We start from the raw sequence: 18837 nt of genomic DNA on the forward strand, positions 1-18837 counted from the left end.
CTGATGGTTATATATTTAAAGAAGAGCATTTTCTGGGAGGCATTAAACTTTTGTGAAAATCATGAAAAATGCTGGCAGGGAAAGAGTTAAAAACTGTTTTTGATTTCAGTATAGATAAAAGTAAACAGGGAGGAGAAGCAGCACAAAAACAGCACTTTTCCTCAAAATGCCTTTTCAACATGGTACTGTATAATAAATTAACTATTGGGCATTTGGACCTGAAACTTTACAAGAAAATTCTGGGGACACCGAGACTATTATTACAGTACATCTCTAAAACATTGACAGATAAGGGTGACCTTTAAGATAAACAATCATTTGAAAAAGCAGTCCTCTTGCAGATATCCTACAAGTTTTGAATATTTTTAACTATTACCTCAGCCTGTGCATCCTTTAGAAAGGTGCATGTAGCCTCCATGCAATGAGAAATGCGAGACACTCTGCGATACATGTTGTATCTTTCAATACAAGCCTGTTCTAGGTAAGCCACAGCTGACTCGTGTATAATAGGGTATGCCACACTGAAAGATGTATCAAGACATATGAGAAATATGGCAGCCACTGTACTTTCCGGTAGGTTCTCTCCAGCCTGTATCAAATGACAAAACAATAGGGCATAAAAAGTTAACAAGCACAAAAGTTAAAACACACATTAGTATAATGAATAATAAATAAATCCTAATGATTTTGTTTGTAACTGCAGTGCTGTACGCATAACTGAACAATTGACCCTTTACACTGACTTCTGGGGTTTTCACACTCTCATTTGTTTTAATAATGACCGTGAAGGACATGGCCATATGTCCATTTAGCGACGTTGACGTGGCTTATTAATGTCTAAGAATGGAACGGCCATATGCTCGCTCACCTTCTCCACAGGTAACAAGATTTGCAGGAGACGGACTGTAAATATGGCAGTGCCCACGAAGACCATACTGTGGTGGATCAGAGATGATTCAGGCTGTTCAGAGGAGGTCATGCTATGATGGTAACACATAACATCTCCCAACATCTCTATACAGGCATGTAATTTCTCCCTCTGTTGCAAAACATAAAGTACACATTAGTACTACAATGATCTTATGGCAACAACCTGCCAGTAGGGGGCAGCAAGAGTCCTGTTCATTTTAAAGTAAGGTATAAAGATGACAGGTTTTCAAGAGCATGCATTAAAGATCAATGAGAGGGGGAGTCATGCACTAAAATACATATTCATGTGCAAAGGGGTAGGTTCACATATGTGCACCCACAGAAAGCTTAATATGCATGTTTATAAACATTTCTTAAAGGCAAAAAAAAAATTTTGCAGGAAGAGGCAACTTTAAAAACCCTTTCGACCTAAATCATTTTTTGTATGATTATAATATAATGCATGTCTATGATATATTAGACATAACGTGTGTTTTGTCACAAGACACTAGAACCAATGAAATTGAAAGTTAGTCGCATATTTGAATGTACCCCACTGATCTGTCTGTTTGTGAATATGCAATGTATCAATAGTTAAATAAGTATAAAATATTACGGTAGTCATTTTTTAAATTAGTCATCAGCTTTTGAAGACATATAAATATATACTGTACAAACCGATTGGAGTCATTTGGATTACTGTAATGATGGATGTAGGTAGACAATGAGCTGTAAAATTATTTGTTTGTGTTCAGCTGAGGAAAGGAAGTCATATACATTTGAGATGGCAAAATTGTGAATAAACTATGAATTTTCATATTTGGGTGAACTATTACTTTAACAATGAGCAATTATAGTGTGAAATTCAAACCAAAAATAAAATAATAATTGCTTTCAAACTGGTTCCTTAAACACTCTCACGAAGCCAAATTGATGTGTAGGGCTGAGCAAACAAAACATTTAATAGCAAAGCAAGTCAGCGTTTATGCTTTTAGGAAAACCCTTGACGAGAATTATTAGACCATATACCACAGGGCCGCTGAATGCTGGTTGGTTGACAAACAAAAGAGTGTGCCTTATTTTACAGTAAACCTATGAAGTAGTTCCAGATCGACTACATTACAGTTCCATATCACGACGCCTAGTTTAACTGAACAAAGGATTTATTTATTTAATAAATGTATTATGTATTTGAACAGATAAAGCGTAAATATATGCGTGGTAGCAAAAAATATATTGAAAAGAATAAATAAAAATTTTAAAGAGAAGAAAATGAATACAGCCTGTTTTGTTTTTGCTTCATTCCTGATAATATAAAACTAGAACAAATTATATAATATTATATTATATAATATTATAAAACACCCCGTTCTGGTTCTTCATTCTGATTGGTTGAGACGCGTTCTAAGCCGTGATAAAATACCCCGGTAAACCCACGGTTCAGACCGCATTACATAAGTATCACTGCACCACTGTTGCTACCTACTGATTTAAGAACATAAACACCACAGTCTTTAATTATATTTTTTATTTTTCTATAATTGCACAATTAATGGCGATATCCTGATAAATGTCAATAAATATTGTTGAGTCATCTCGTCAATAAAGAGAAAACGCTCCCTGAGGACTTTCTAAATCAAATCTATATTTCCGATATTATCCACTGGGTGGCGATCTTACCCAACTTAAACACTGACGCATTCACTAAACACTAAAAACACCGTGTGTAAGTTTTGATGGCTCAGAATCTGATCTCTTACAAAAGTTCTTCACAAAACTTAATTAACTCACCGTTTAGCTGAAAATTTTAGAGGTGATAAGAGATCAAATGAAGGTAAGATGAAATTTTTGAACTTTTATGAAATCCTGCTATGCATATGAAGTAACCATTTTATAAAAGCAATAAGCCCCAAGAAGCAGTGGGTTAAGGGCTCGTTATAGTCGTGCGTAGGTCCTACGGCGTAGCCGCGATGGCGTAGGTTCCGCGTCGGTTTTCATTTATACTTTTGCGTCGTCCTCCGCGTCGACGTGCAAACACACGCGCAAACCGCTGGTAGGCAGTATCCACGCGTGTGACCACAGTAGCAGCGCGACCGTCAGAGAAGAAGAAACTTGGCAAGTTAACCCACAAATGAAGAAGAAACCGCAACTTGTTGTGTATGATTTGAGAAGACCAGCAATGATGGAAGTAAATAAACAGTGACTTTTTTTGCAGTTTGAGTTAAATCACTCCTCAACTTGGCTCATCTTTGTTTTCACCGTCGCAAACGGAAATACCTACGACGCAGTTTGTTTTACCTGACGGGAGGGGTTCTGGTGGACCAATCACAGCGCTTGCGGTCCGCGTAGAACTGACGCGCTGTTAAAATTTTTGCGGCGTAGGACCTACGCACGACTATAAATCGCCCTTTACAGTGCATTTTATAACAGCTAAGGGGGTTCTCCGCTTCGCATCATGCCTAACAACGCCCCTTAGCTGTTATAAAATGCACTGGTAACCCACTGCTTCTTGGGGCTTATTGCTTTATTATATTATTGCTTTATTATATTATAAAGATGAATACCAGAACAATTTATATATAAATGTATATAAATGTTGATAGGCCAACTCGTTCACATTGTTCTTATTACTGCAAACTTGCATTAACTAATGTAAATCTTACTTCAAAGAGGTTTTTTGGGCGAAATCAACAGATATGTACAGTATTCAGGGTTCCCACACCTTAGTTAGCTTCAAATTCAAGGGCCTTTCATAGACTTTCCAGGTCCAATACCCTCAAATTCAAGGACTAAATGTGGGGACACATTTCAAGTGAGAGCAAGGGTACATCGTGTTATCTTTTAGGATACATTGTTACAGTTCCCTTTCGAGGTAACTCACATTGCGTCACTGCGGTGACACTTTGGAAATGCCTCCATGGGGTAAGTGCGTCTGAATGTGTATATCAAAATCGACCAATGGTGAGGCTTAGAGACAAAGACAGGGAGATGCGAGAGCCAGGAAGTATATCGCTATCTGAAATATTGCCAAAGGCGGTGTTACATGGACGCAGGAACTATGGCAAGGGAGACGCAACGTCTTGTTCCCTTCTCAGGGAACAACAGTTACATACGAAACCCGAGACGTTTTACTGTGTCAAACACAACTAGGCAAAAGAGCATTTTGGTATGAATCAACATTCGCATACAGAAGATATAAGCATTTAAAGCGAACAGTTTAGCACGTGTGCTTACAAATTTTATGATATTATCCTACACTACACGGGAGTAATATGGATTTTTTCCCCCCAGAAAACTTCTTGCATAAAATAGATTCAAGCACTTTCAATGACCTGTATCTATGTATGTAGATTTTTTTAAACTTCCCATGGCCTTGAATTTCTTCCCCAGATTCACCAACTTTCAAGGATTTCAAGAACCTATGGGAACCCTGAGTATTAAATTGTGGTCAGGATTGTAAAAGGTTGTGAAACTGGCTTAAGAAATAACCAGTGTGCCATGATTGATGTGCGCTGATAGCTTAACATTCTACAATGACCGTCTGTCAGAGTGAGTGGAGTGCTTGGTACGGGGAGGCGACAGGTGTGTGTTTGTATGCACTGATGCAGACATCAGCCTCACGGCATCATGGAGGAGGGCTGTTGAAGACACTTGCCAGCTCTGTCGCAGTCAGGCTCTGCTCGTCCCACACCTCAGGGGCAACACTGTCTCCCAGAAGCCCCTGTGCCGCCGCCAGCAACTCCATCGCCCGCTGGAAAACCTTCAGGCTCTCTTAAAGCGTGGAGATGAAAGAGGAAAATTTGAAAAGATGGATGAAATTTGAAAGCATGTCCGTAATTGTAACGGCGCAGCTGTAGCTGAGGTTTTAAGAGGTCTCTGACCTGTCTTGATGAGAGGGAGAGCGTGCTCTACAACCGCCACGCCGAATCTAGCCAGGCTCCACTGCTGAAGCTGTAGCTCCAGTGAATCTTCCGCCTCCATCTCTAGGGGAAGCTCCAGGTGGGGCTGCGGGAGGGGAGACTGCTGGGCCGGCCCAGGGGGAAGCCCTCCCTGACTGCTGCTACCGCTATATACAATAAAAAGAAAAACTTAATGCGCAAAAACGTGGATGGTTGTGGGCAACATTTGAAAAAATTATAACAGTTTAAGGCAGTGTTGAATTCCTCTTCTATATTTTGTTCTTCTCATCTTTTGATATACTTTACAGTATAAATCTAAATTTAGCAGTTATGGCCTGGCCTTAAAGGGGTCCTTGATTATGATTTTACATTTTAACTTCAGTTTGTGTGTGTAACGTTGCTGTTTGAGCATGAACAACATCTGCAAAGTTATAAATGCAAAAAGACAATATTGTCCAAAATCGCTTTTTAAAAACTACATCGAGTGAGCTTCTTCCTGGGTTAGTGACATCACAAACACCAAAATTTAAACAAACACTGCCCCCAGGATCATGCCCTAAAGGGGATGAGGACATGTTGGGCTACTTTTTATGATGCAGCAAGGATGTATACAAAGGCCAAAGCTGTTTCGCTACGCTATCCAGCTAGCCAATTCAATTCATGAGGCAAATTTCTTCCACCCTGTCCAATGAAAATGAATACTTTTTATAACTGTTTATGTGAATGACCTTTGCTGTGATTGGCTTACCCTTACGAAAAATTAACAATGGTTTCTTTATGGTAAAAGTGTAGGAACTATGGTTCATTGGTGTATTGATTACTATTAGCAAAACCATGATTTTACCATAGAAACCATGGTTTAAATCTGGTCTTTGAAAACTTTAGTAAATGTAAACTTTTGTGGTTTTACTATACTGCCCTCCAAAGGCTAAGTGCAGTATCTACGCAAACACTGAAACTGAGAAAAATGGCTTTAAAGTTTTTTACACCAGCCAGTCAAACATGTTACTGCAATTTTGGCACACACATTTCTCTGAATTGGGACAAAATTTAACCAGGAGACTTTGTCACAAGACACAACAGATCTCACAAAGCCCATTTTAACCCTTAACTCAATTTTGACCAAATGCGTAGTTACTGCGCTTTCGCTTTGTAGGGCAGTATAGTAATCATGTTTTTTTGGTTTTAACTGTAATAAAACCATGGTTACTTTTTGTAAGGGTACCTATATGCACCAGCATAATTAACGCTGATTCTAAATATTAAATAGATATTAATATGAATATGCAAAAAAGATCATTAAAAGTTTGGTTAATAGCAATGTTTCTTAGCATCCTGGTTAAAAAAATGCAGAAAAAAATACAACTTATTGCTTACATATACACATTATACAACAACCATGTATATTGACTGAAACAATTCCTTTAAAGGGCACCTATTATGGCCTTTTTACAATATGTAATAGAAGTCTTGGGGGGGCACAGAATGTGTCTGTAAAGTTTCAGCTCAAAATTCCCAACAGATTTATTATATTACATTTATTAAAGTATGTCCAAAATGCCCCTATTTGGGTGGCAGCGCTGTTTTAATGTCTGTATCTTTAAATGCAAAAGATCTACAGCTCCTCATTTCCTTATCAACAGACAGTGCAGGACTGTTAGTGGGTGGGGTGAACGCAACCACCCTAAGATGAAAAAAATTCAGCTGCTCCTTGTTTTTTAATCCTCATTAAACCAAAGCAGTCTCATTAGACATGCCGTTTTGATTCTCGTATCAATGTGAGATCACAAGGACCAGGTGGATTTTTTTCATTGTAGGGTGGTTGTGTTCACACACTGCCAACACACATTGTGTCCAAAGGGAATTTGGCATAATAGGTGCCCTTTAATGGTTAAAAAATAACTTTTGTATGAACCTAGAAGAGGCAGCATCCCCATCCTGGCCATCACCACGCAGCCGCTGACCAGGCCGGCCCACTACAGAGGGTCTTGGAGAACATTCTTCTGGGGTAGAGACACCGGAGCGCTGTGTCCCCCTCACCTCCTGAGAGTAGGAGATGGAGGAGTTTTGAGACACAGGATCTATAGGGGTGAGACAATAAGATGGATATAAAATATATTTAGTGAAATATATAAACAAACAAAAAGAATTTCCTCACCAAGTTTAAAATTACATTTAGAAGACATTTAAATCATGCTAGATTAAAGGGGACATTTCACAAGACTTTTCTGAGAAGTAAAATAAATCTTTGGTGTTTTCTCCAGAGTACGTATGTGAAGTTTTAGCTCAAATATCATATAGATAATTTATTATAATATGTTAAAATTGCCACTTTGTAGGTGTAAGCAAAAAAGTGCCGTTTTGGGTGTGTCATTTAAATGCAAATGAGCTGATCTCTGCCTAAATGACAGTGTCATGGTTGGATAGTGCAGATTAAGGGGCGGTATTATCCCCTTCTGACATCACAAGGGGAGCCAAATTTCAATGACCTATTTTTTCACATGCTTGCAGGATTGGTCACCACAGTTACTGGGTTAATCTCTTTCACATTTTCTAGGTTGATAGAAGTACTGGGAACCCCATTATAGCACTTAAACATGGAAAAAGTCAGATTTTCATGATATGTCCCTTTTAAGTAATTATTTTTCATATGGGTGTGGCTGGACACCTTGCTTGGCGGAGCGGAAGCTCGGATCCCTGTAGAAACGCAGACGACTCCTCAGGTTTCTACAAAGCTGCTCCAGACAGGTCAACGCTTGAAACGTCAGGTAACTGACATCACTATCAGTGTTTAGCCTAAGAAGTGACAGAAGACTCTGAACAGGAAAGCAACAACACAGAGAAGCAGAAATTTGTTAGTTATAAAATAGCCTTGTAAACATGCAACAACCTTTAATTAGAAATAGGCAGAGTCGGCGTCAGAGCAATGACGCTGGAGGGGCAATGGGTCATCGGCGGGGGGGCACTGCCATTTGAGAAATATTTAGAAGCAGTGGCAACATCATAAATCCCAATGTGATTGATGCAGCTCAGATAGAGGGGCATATTTAATGACATTACTTTATTTTTAGTAGAAAATGTAACAAACAGAGCATAATACAGTTATTTAATGAGCATTACTTCTGACACGGTGACACCAGAGCTATACTCGCTGAGCAAATTAAAACATCATAGCATTATAACAACACAGCAGAAATGTATTATTTGCGAATTTCGTTTATTCTTGTTAATTTCCATATCATGTCATTTAGAGGCTATGTGGTAACGTTAGCCCTATGCACACAGTTTATTCAGTCACACACAGAAATACGATAATAAAAGGCAGAAAGGGGTGGGGGTAAAGTTATGCCCTCTCATCTTTAGTACAGGTAGCCAAGTATAAAACACAAATGCAGATAGAACCAGCAAACATTCATCAACAATTTACCTGCTTAGTATGCCTTATCATGAAAGCCAGGGCTGGCTTTAAAAGGTGAATTGAACAAACGACTTACTCAAAAGAGTTGCAGGCGACGAGTGTGGCTACTGAACCGTCTAAGTACTGTGTCCTTCCATTCGCTTGTGCATTTGCGTGTCAAATCTTTCTCGAATGCAAGCTGCACCAACCTGGCCTTTCTCTCGTGTAGCATTGTGCGTCTGTGTTCCGAAAAAACATTTTTCAAAGTGGAGAATGAATTCTCGCACATTGCTGTTGATGCGCCAAATGTTAATGCATGTTTGAAAGCTGTCAGCACACTGGGCATGGTAATCAGATGGTTGTGGTACGTTGAGAGGATGTGCTGTATGGTCCAGTCTCCCTGCATTGCTAGCTTTTGTGACATTAAAAACTCTTTAGCAACTTCAAATTCAGCGTCAATTATAATCGATCCTGAAAGGTCGAGAATTTGCTTCACAGCTTTCACATCAAGGAAGTTATCGGCCTCTGGATTTAGTGCTGCAAGCGCACTGGCCAGTTGTGAGTTGCGCTCGCTGAATCTACGCTCCAGTTCCCCAACCACCGAATCAATAGTGTTGTAATACAATCTCCGAAGTTCAGTTTCCAAGTTATCATCATCACCCCTGTGTCCTCCTGTAGGCCCTGTAACGATGTATCCATCCATCCGGGTGCTCTCTATGCGTCTCCGTTTGGGCCCGGGTCTCAGTGACTCGCTGGTGGGCGTGGCAGTATCCAGCAGCCGCTTAAACTCTTCATCACAACGGAGTTTTTTAACACACGCTGTTGCACTCGCCACAACACTTAAACCTGTCAACAAGTCAGTGTCCTCTGTTTGGAGAAGTTTGTTCGGTGGGTCCAATAGAGAAAGGACTCTGTGGGTAAAGTTGGCAAGGAACATGAAACTTGGCTCAGATATCTTGCGGAGCAGACCTGTAGCTTCCATTCTCGTCTCTGAGCCATAGTTCAGCACAGTGTCAGCATCGGTCAGAATAGATTTTATGTCATTAAATGACTTAAGAATGATTGATACGGCGGCAAGATGCCCTGTCCATCGCTGCTCCAGAAGACGTTTAAGATGTGCACCTTTATAATGCATAGCAACAGTTGGCTTTCTACAGAACTTGTACAGGGAATCACACACCTCAAAAAACTCCAAAAGTGCGGTTTCTGCAGACATGGCATGAACAACAACCAAATGCAACTGATGATTTAGGCAGTGCACATATGGTATCTCACGTCCAAGTTTGTCTTGTAGAATTTTCTGAACACCACCACGTTTCCCCGACATAAGTGCAGCTCCATCATATACCTGACTCAGAATTTTTGAGCTATCTAAGCCAACTTTGTTAAGCTCATCCAGAATGGTGTCAGTTAATGTGTGTGCGTCACCTTTCTGAGCCGTAGCGATGCACAGTAGACGTTCTGTAACTTCGTAAGACTCGTTCACAAATCGAAGCACAATCGATATATTTTCACATCCTGTGGGGTCACGCGTCCCATCAACTTTCAAAGTGTAATAGGAGTCACCGACTTCCTCCACTATAGCCTCTGTCACCACATTACTGAGTGTTCTTATAAGTTCATTTTGCATATCATGACAGGTGTAAGTGGCATTGCGAGGGATTGTCTTCACCACATTAGCCAATTCAGGATCCTTTTGGATGGTGTAATAAAGCATGGAAAGGAAAAGTCCAGACCCTCCATCCGTCATCTCATCAAAAGCGTCAATTTTCCCCCGTAGTGGCAACTGGTTTTCAACCAAGAACCCAACCACATCTATTAGTGAGGACACATAATATCGGTTTTTCTCTAGTTGATCTGCATTGACAAGTGTTGATACCTCATTCCCCATATTCCGACGCATCTCTCTCTCCTTCCACATTGCATGGCAAGACATGTGGTCCTTCGAAGTTTCATGTTTATGAAATCCACGGTCTTTGGCCATTGCGTGTTTCCAGTTACGATAGCCCACACTCGCGAAGGCATCCAATGTTCCAGATTTTCTAGCAAAGCTGAACATCCGACAGCAAAAACAAAATGCTGCGTCTGCCTTGACACTGTACTCCAACCACTCTCTGTTGAAACCATTTATCAACGAATGATCGCCCCTTACCACTGTAAACTGTAACCGGATACTGTTTTAACACAATTTGAACAGGCTTGTCGGTCCCGATGTCATCAACCGCTGTCCGCTGACTTGGAGGGCTTGACGATTGTTGCTCTATATCTGCGCTAGTTACTTTTGGAAGTTGTCCGGAGGTAGCAATAGCAGATGGGCCAGCTCGGCTCTCACAGACCGTCGTACTGGTGGCGGTGGCCGGAGTATCAGATGCTGCTAATTGAAGAGGCTGCGCAGGACTAAACCATTTTCGTAAATCCATTGTTGTCTATATTTAGGACAATTAGCCGCCAACTGTCTATAATATAGACGGAGAAACAGTTTTATCGATTCTCTGTTTTTTCGATTTTGCGCGCTAAAAGTCAAATGTAACAAGTTTACTCAGCGACCAATAAGAATTGTCCAATAATGACGTAGCTTAGTAACATGTCACGAACAACCGAAATGATGCGAAATAATTTTTCACATCATTTTATTTTATTTAAATTACAGTGTGTACATTTAATATTAAAATATTAACTAAAAGGGATTTTTTGGGGGGCCTGTACTAGGAGGGGCATCAATGACCACTAGGGGGGGCACGGCCCTCGAATGCCCCACCACAGCGCCGACCCTGGAAATAGGCAAGCAATTTAAAAACAAATGCAATTATATGCACAGATGAACTGTAAATAAACATACACGTAAATTTTGAAATGCTGAATAGAGATTTTTCATTCAATTAGGCACTAAATAAAAAGCCACCTGATCGTGACTTTTAAGTTCACTACCCCTCCAGTGGTACCAAAGCCATGCCAATGAATGAGTGTGATTCAATAAACTTAATTGAATCGATCAATGAGAGTCAGAATCAATGGAACCTTCAATTCCTTATACAAAAGAAAAAAACATTAAGAGCAAATCTTTTGCCAATAACTTTGTGCCTATTCAAGCATATCACAGCAGTAGGCCAATTTCATTGAGGACATTAGTATGAGTTCACAATTCTTACAAAGACAATCTAAAAGGTATTCATGCCGCACATTTTACAAAAATATAGCAATACTTGTCACTTAGCATTAAACGTGCTTGTACTAAAATGGATAATATCAGCTTGACAGCTTATCATCATCATCATCATCATCACGCCACAGCCCTAGACAAAAGACACGCTTTCAACTCAATTTCCAGTGTCACTTATGATAAAAACTCAGCTTATCAGGGGTTAACACCCATTCACAGAGGTAAGACAGAAATGAGATGTAAATCTTACCTGTACTGTACTCGGCCTTTGAAGGAAGATTTCTGCAGGAAAGTCTTGCATGATGACATCACGAAGAAGCTCGCAGGTGGTCCGTACCAAATTGTGGTTGTCACTTCTGAGGGAGCTAAGGATTGATCAGGTGACAGGTTAGTAGACTGACAGGTGAACTAAGACAGTACTACTGGTAAAATCACACTGAGAGAACACAAATACCTTTCATTTGATGACAATATATGTCGATCTGTTGTGTTTAAAGACAGCCATGGAAAAACTGAAAACTTCAGGCATCTTACAGAAGTACTAACTGCAAGGAAACGTATAAAAAAAAACTTGAGTGTTACGACCCAGATGTTACAGGGATATAGGGAATAACATCATATCACAAGGGCAATGAATTCAAACTTGAGTACAACCCGGAACAAAAATGCACAAGGGACTTGGATTAGATAATGCAACCAGTGATTGTTTTACTTCAGTGATCATGTATGTGTTTCTATGCCTTGCCAACCTAAACATCTGGTAATGTATTCTGTGATGTATTGCACATTGCTGGTGTGAATACTGCCAATATGTTAACAGAGCTGGCTTACAAATATTACGTTTGGTCTTACAAGGCTCAGTTATAATCCATCATGAATTAATATTCACAATTATAATTGCTCTCATTTATTTTGCAAAGAAAATGTAATAATTAAACAGTACAAACAAATACATATTCACATTACAACTTTTTATTACAACTTTATTATAAAGCTGACCGTTTTTGTTGTGGGGGCAGTAAAAATACTAGCAAGTAAAGTGTATCTAGACAATTAAGTGCATTTTTACATTTTTCCTGTTGCGGGATAAATAAGTTAAAGTTCTCTTTCAAAGTTATAGTACCAGAAAGTTGTGTGATGTTTGAAAGTTGATGTCTCCCACCTAATACTCTGGGGGCTGGAGCATCTGTCTGCCTTGGTTTACTGCACTGGAAATATCCCCTAGTCGACGCGTCCTCTTCTGTGAACACAAAACCAACTGGAGGTGAAACCAGTACCAACTCTTTCCTACCTTGAATCAGGCAGTGTGCTTATGTTCATTCAAAAAGAGTCATAACACAGGAAATATTGATGTCTATATCTATAGAATAAAGCGATGTTAAATCAATAAAATATTTTTATACCCGTCTGCAGAATGGGAACAGAGTGTGGCTGGTACGTTGTGGTTGGTGGACAACTAGGCAGAACCTCCGGAAGGTGGAAAAGCTGATCGAAGATGCTGTCTACGGTTGTACGCAGGTGCGGATCCACATTAGGTGAAAGCTGTGTTAGGAATTCGACAGCCCCTACATCCCGTAGCATGTGTGCTCCAGTTGGGTGCTTTGAAATGGCACGAAAACCAAAATTAAATACATGGCATTTAGCAGAATAGTCTTGTGAGTTCATCTCTTTGTGTGTTTTCTTTAAATCTGATTTGTTATGAATAGTGCCCCTGAACAGCCCATTAAAACATAATTACCTGCCATCAGCATCTCACTTTATACAGCTGAAAATATTTAAAGCATCTTTCTACCTTTGAGAGTATACAGATCAACTCCAGCGCCTCCTCTTGCATTGGAACCTCCGGGAAATTAAACCATTCCAGTAGGAAAACAAACAACATCCTTTCCTGGACCAGATCAGGAGTGGAGATCAGACCGTGATCGAGTTTGCTTCTGATATTTTTAAGAGCCCGAACTCTGATTTCAGACAAGGAGTGTCCTTGTGGGGAGAGATCAGTAATATAAGAATACAGTACAGTGCAATGTGACAATTTATAACGTATGTTACAAAAAGTAATGCAACTACGTATCAAACAATACAATGTCTGTTGCTGTTCTGCATGATCTTTTCATAACGTCATTAACCACGGTTTGACTGAAGTATTTGTCGTAAAACCATAGCAACCACAAGTTAACTATTGTATCACAGTAACCACATTTAAATCATATTTGTAGTAAAAAAAATATATAATAAAATGGTAGTCAGTCCATTAATAAACACGTTTACTACACTTTTACTATAATTAAACCATGGTTAACTTTCTTATGGTCTTTTCTGAAGTCTAAAAAGTTAAACAAACTTTGACGGATCACAGCACGTACATCGATCAAAATACGCATGCAACACTACATTAGCATGAATGTAAGACACATAACTAATATTATTGATTATGTATACAGACAGTTACAGTAACGTTACACAAATAAACAGCGTCACTTCTCTTTAGCTTCTCAAGCTACATAAACAACTCATACAGCTGATGTCTGATAGAAGCATAACATTAAAAAACAAACCGTCTTACCGATTTTCTTAATAAGCGATGATAACTCCATGATCGTATGTTCCTCTTGTAAAGCAAAACGAAGTGTTTTTATTGTGTACAGCGACAGTTAAACGTCACATCCTCGCCATTACAGCAGCGCGCGGGTCTGTTTTCAACGAGCGCGCCACAGTCAGGCACTTCCGGTATATGTCATGACACATAACAGAGCTCTATTTGCTTTGGTAAACTTTACACTCAAATAAACAAAAAAGCAAATTAAATAACTAAATGATAATATTATATAGTAAGGACATTTACAAAATTACTGTAAAATTATTCTTAAACATGCTATATAATTAATAAGAAAAGTGATGTCATTTAAATATTTTTATTTAAGTTATGCCTCGGTTAGTTGCAGATTTGTTCATGGCATTGTTTGTTTATGTATTTATTTATTAGCAAATATAATTTCTTTGGTTTTATTGAACATGTGGGGCAGTGCGTTAATTTACTTCCTTTAATTCATTACTTTTTAGGCTAAGGTGACCAGATTATTTAAATGAAAACCGGGGACATTTCCTAGTTCAATGGTCAAAATATCATTAAAATCTCATTTGTTGTTATCTATAAATTAAAAAATGGGAACAAAATATTTTCTGCAAAAATGACTTTTTACTACTTTTGTCTTGTTTTCAGTACAAATATCTAAAAAATCTTAAATCAAGATGCATTTTCTATATATATGCAAAACCCCCTAAGAAAAAAATCTAGCTTTAAGACAAAAAATATTAAACTGAAGTGAATTTGTGCTTAAAAAATCTGCCAATGGGGTAAGATTTTTTGGCTTGTTTTTGTGAATGTCATATTTTTGGTCTAAAAACTAGACTTAGGTAATTTTGCTTATCAAGGAAATTAATCCTGTTTTAAGAATTTTTGAATATTTGTACTAAAAACAAGAGAAAAATACTAAGTAAGAAAGTATTTTTTTTGTGTTTCTAATTCAATTATTTGAACAATTCCTGTAGCCTAAATCTATTTTTTTCCTTTTTTATTCAGTGCACAGATATGACATATCTCATCAAAAATTACTTCTAAGGTACTACTTCAGCTGATTTCATAGCATTGTAAACGTTAAGAAGAGAAGAAATCATGCAAAATATAAACATATCATTTAGCCTACACAAAACAAATGCTCAATACCATGCTGTGATCAGTTCACTTTATTGGTTTATTACTTTAATTAAACATGAGTAGTTAGTACCTTAACCCCCGATAACTTTGACTGTTTTCATATATTGATTGATGATAACTTGATGACGCTTTCTCATGTGTCTCGTAGTAAAAAACGGACTGTCCCCGGAAAATGGGGACGTCTGGTCATCTTACTTTAGGCTCAAAGGATCACACCGACCTTTTGGGATTTAAGCTTATTCATAGTTTCCCCCAGAGTTAGATAAGTCCATACATACCCTTTTCATCTCCGTGCGTCCCGTAACTCCGATGCACCTACCGCTAGCCTAGCTTAGCAAAAAGACTGGAAGTAAATGGCTCCAGCTAGCATACTGCTCCCAATAAGTGACAAAATAACGCCAACATTTTTGGCGGAGTGATTTGCTCGCAGCACCCAAAAAGCCCCGTGGTGAGGAGCAGAGAGTTTGCTCAGAGTTGTGCTAATCACTCCGCCCAAGTGGCATTAGTTCCCTTTATGTATACGATTAAAAGATGGCTGTGTCTTATATGACCTTGTTATTTGTACACGCTGTCCCTATACAAATCACAACATAAATAGGAAAATGTTGCCGTTATTTTGTCACTTGGGAGCAGTATGCTAGCTGGAGCCATTTACTTCCAGTCTTTGTGCGAAGCTAGGCTAGCGGTGCATCAGACAGAGTTACTGTGTGCACGGTGACGGAGATGAAAAAGGTATGTAGGGACTAATCTAACTCTGGGGGATACAATGAATAAGCTAAAATCCCAAAAAGTCGGCGTGTTCCTTTAAGTTCATGAGATTGCTTATTTTAAAATATTTTTAGGCCTGCTTTTAGTTTCATACAGTCTGGCTCAATGTTGTTTGTAAAAACAATATGGTTTTTCGAGGACTAGATATGACCTACAAGATATCCTTTATCGATTTTTAGGTGGCATTTGCGCTGTCCATCTTTTACCAGTCAGAAATGTCACTGTTTATTGCAACACTGATACCATTATCAACTACACTGTTTACACACAATAAAAGTAAATCTTGTTTGATACATTGAGATGAGAATAGTGATTATTTCGAATGTTATTAGTGCATTTTTGAGACTTTATTTCATATTCCTTTCTGGCAGTATGGAAGCAAGATAATCTTTTACCAACCAACAATGAAAAGATAATAACTGGTGTGCAAAGACTCTGAAACTGTGCATATGATTTGCAGGTGGTATTCGATGACTAACATTTTCTCACTCTGGACGATGACATATGACAACGCAGCGGGATCCTCAAATGTGATAATTAAATTCATCTAGATTTTAAAAGATAATTGTGCAGGCACAAATCTTTTTTACTTAAAAATGGCCCATGCATTAAAAGTGTTAATGGCCAGGACAATGCATGTTGATTATGATTAGCGATGTACTGCATTAAAGATTATATTTATATTTTATTCATGCATTTGGAATCCAAAGCAGTGTATTACAACGTATACATTTTTATCATTGTGTGTCTATCTTAACAATCCTAAAAAACAATAACAAACATGTTTTATTGTCTCAGGAGCTCAAAGCTTGATTATATAAGAACTGGGTTGATTTTAAAGGGATCATCTACTACTGGATATCACCGGATACGTTTTCCCCTGTCTATCATCAGTCTTTATATCAGAACTGAGGGCCTGTATGAGCGGGTGAAATATGGTTTAAACACTTAAATGTTCACTATGTGCTCACCGTGATAGACCCTGCTGGTAATCAGGCTAGATCTGAGATCAGTCATTCAAAGCATTCCAGCCCGCGGAAACAGACTGCACCTTTAGATGAATGTGTCCTGGGTTCAGTATGATTCATCATCTTCACTAGTAAGCCAAAGCTTCACCATCAAAATCATCCTATTTGTCTAAAGCACCCCAGTGCCACGGTCTCTTCCCAGAGCATTGTGACCAGTTGAAATGGCTCTCAGCACATCCCTGACCTAAAGACCTTTAGACTGATTTCCCTGTTTTATTTTCTACATGACTGTCTTTCTCTGATATGCGAAACAACGATATGGAAGGGGATCGGTCAGTAACCTGCTGTGAGATAAAGTGCTTGGCTGATGAACCAAATCTTTCTTCCTGGCTCGCATGCATGCTCATTCTCTGACCCATTATCTCATATATTCTGGTAACACTTTATAAGGTTGTATTTGTTAACATTAGTAAATGCATAAGCTAGCATGAACTAGTGAGCAATAGCATTTATCAATACTTTGTTAATGCCAATACAATTGTGCATGCTAGATCGATGTGCATTAACTAATGTTAACAGTTACAACTTATTACTTCTTATATTAATGGTGAGAACTGGTTAATCAGTTAGTTTGCACAAGTTAATCTGTACACAAGTTGGGGCATTAACATCTTAATAAAGAATAATAAGAATAAGTTGTTAACATACTTAAGTAAATAGTGGTGGTGTTTCCTTTGCACACTGTGTATTTGATAATTGCATTCAGCTCAAGTCCTACTATAGCTGACTCATTACAAACTGTGCGGCTCCAGCTGTTTCAGGTGTAATTAATACAAACTCTCCGAGACCTTTTAAGGACTCTCCATGTGGAGCGAGCAGGGTTTTGAAGGACTTGCTCACAGATTGCCTTTCCTGCATGTTAATGGGGCGGGAGCACGCTTGTCGACTTAAAAGGAAAGAAAGGCGCAAACTAAAGAGGTAAACATGATCAATCCAATAAATGACCCTGGACCGGAGACCAAGAGCCGCTATATCCAAGTAATCTCAGACAACAAAAACCCAAGTGGTCCCACCGGTACCATCACTGTCTGGCATGGCTGTAATACATGTCTTCCGCTCTACTGCAAGTGTTGAAGATATTAGGGTGGGCACCAAGGGACCTCTGACAACTGCCCCCTGCCAACAGTGAAAACAGTCAAGCTGAAGGACTAAATCAACATGAGGCATGCCACAGACATATTGAGCAAATAATTTCTGGCTCATGCAGCTTTCAAACAAAATAGGAATCATACGAGATGAAAAATGATAATCTTCTGCATGTGTCCTTAGAGGTCTCAAAAGCCAGATAGGTCAATATGGCTGTAAATAAAATTTGTAGTGATGGACAATGCTGCTTTTCTTCTTGAATATATCAAATTTACAAAACCTTTTAGGGCTCTATTGCAAAATAAATAAAATCTGGTTTATCTTCTATTAAGCCTAACTGTTCTTTACATACTCTCGGAAGGAACAGGTTCTCTCCTCCTCTATATGAATATAATGTGGTTCAGCTTGATAAGCACTAATAGGGGCATATAATTAGACTCTTTGCATAGAGCTTGTCTCTGCACAGAGTGCTGAGGCAGGTTCACCACATAGCATTTTATTAACTTGACAGTTTAACTTTAAAGGGAAAAACAATAACTCGCGGTGTGAGGCTCAAATTAGCCCAACAGCGGTAAACACAATTACCCACTTTAAAACAGTACTGACACTAATGAGGCCACCAATGAATTACAGTTCACATTTTATCTGCGATAACACTGCCAGAAAAATAAAAAATATAAAGACAGCCCTTCAGCAAACAAATCATTTGCTGTTTTCAAATGCAAAGTCATGAAAAAATTTGATGTATTGTGTTTTATTACTGAAATGTAATCATTTTTAAAACCTATTATAATCTCTGAAAACCATAAGACAAAATGATGTGGAATAAGAATTGAACACCCATTGTAAATGTTTATTAAACCAAATTCCTTATT

General features: G+C 38.7%; 1 protein-coding gene across 3 annotated transcripts in view; it reads right to left on the reverse strand.

The window, feature by feature from the left end:
• The window catches only part of rttn (rotatin), a 58807-nt gene extending 44717 nt beyond the window's left edge, over positions 1-14090 (reverse strand). For all 3 annotated transcript variants that reach the window (XM_073863635.1, XM_073863636.1, XM_073863634.1), the window contains exons 1-12: positions 13929-14090; positions 13158-13345; positions 12769-12964; positions 12528-12605; positions 11820-11910; positions 11616-11730; positions 7477-7624; positions 6724-6889; positions 4791-4975; positions 4565-4680; positions 869-1039; positions 377-589 (exon numbers count right to left, since the gene is read on the reverse strand). In XM_073863635.1, coding sequence (XP_073719736.1) covers positions 377-589; positions 869-1039; positions 4565-4680; positions 4791-4975; positions 6724-6889; positions 7477-7624; positions 11616-11730; positions 11820-11910; positions 12528-12605; positions 12769-12964; positions 13158-13345; positions 13929-13959 — 1698 coding nt within the window. In that variant the 5' untranslated portion in view covers positions 13960-14090. The remainder of the gene's footprint in view (positions 1-376; positions 590-868; positions 1040-4564; positions 4681-4790; positions 4976-6723; positions 6890-7476; positions 7625-11615; positions 11731-11819; positions 11911-12527; positions 12606-12768; positions 12965-13157; positions 13346-13928) is intronic.
• Between the last annotated feature and the right edge of the window lie 4747 nt (positions 14091-18837).

The sequence above is a fragment of the Misgurnus anguillicaudatus genome, chromosome 25 (assembly GCF_027580225.2).
Source record: "Misgurnus anguillicaudatus chromosome 25, ASM2758022v2, whole genome shotgun sequence".
In the NCBI taxonomy this organism is placed as follows: Eukaryota; Metazoa; Chordata; class Actinopteri; order Cypriniformes; family Cobitidae; genus Misgurnus; species Misgurnus anguillicaudatus.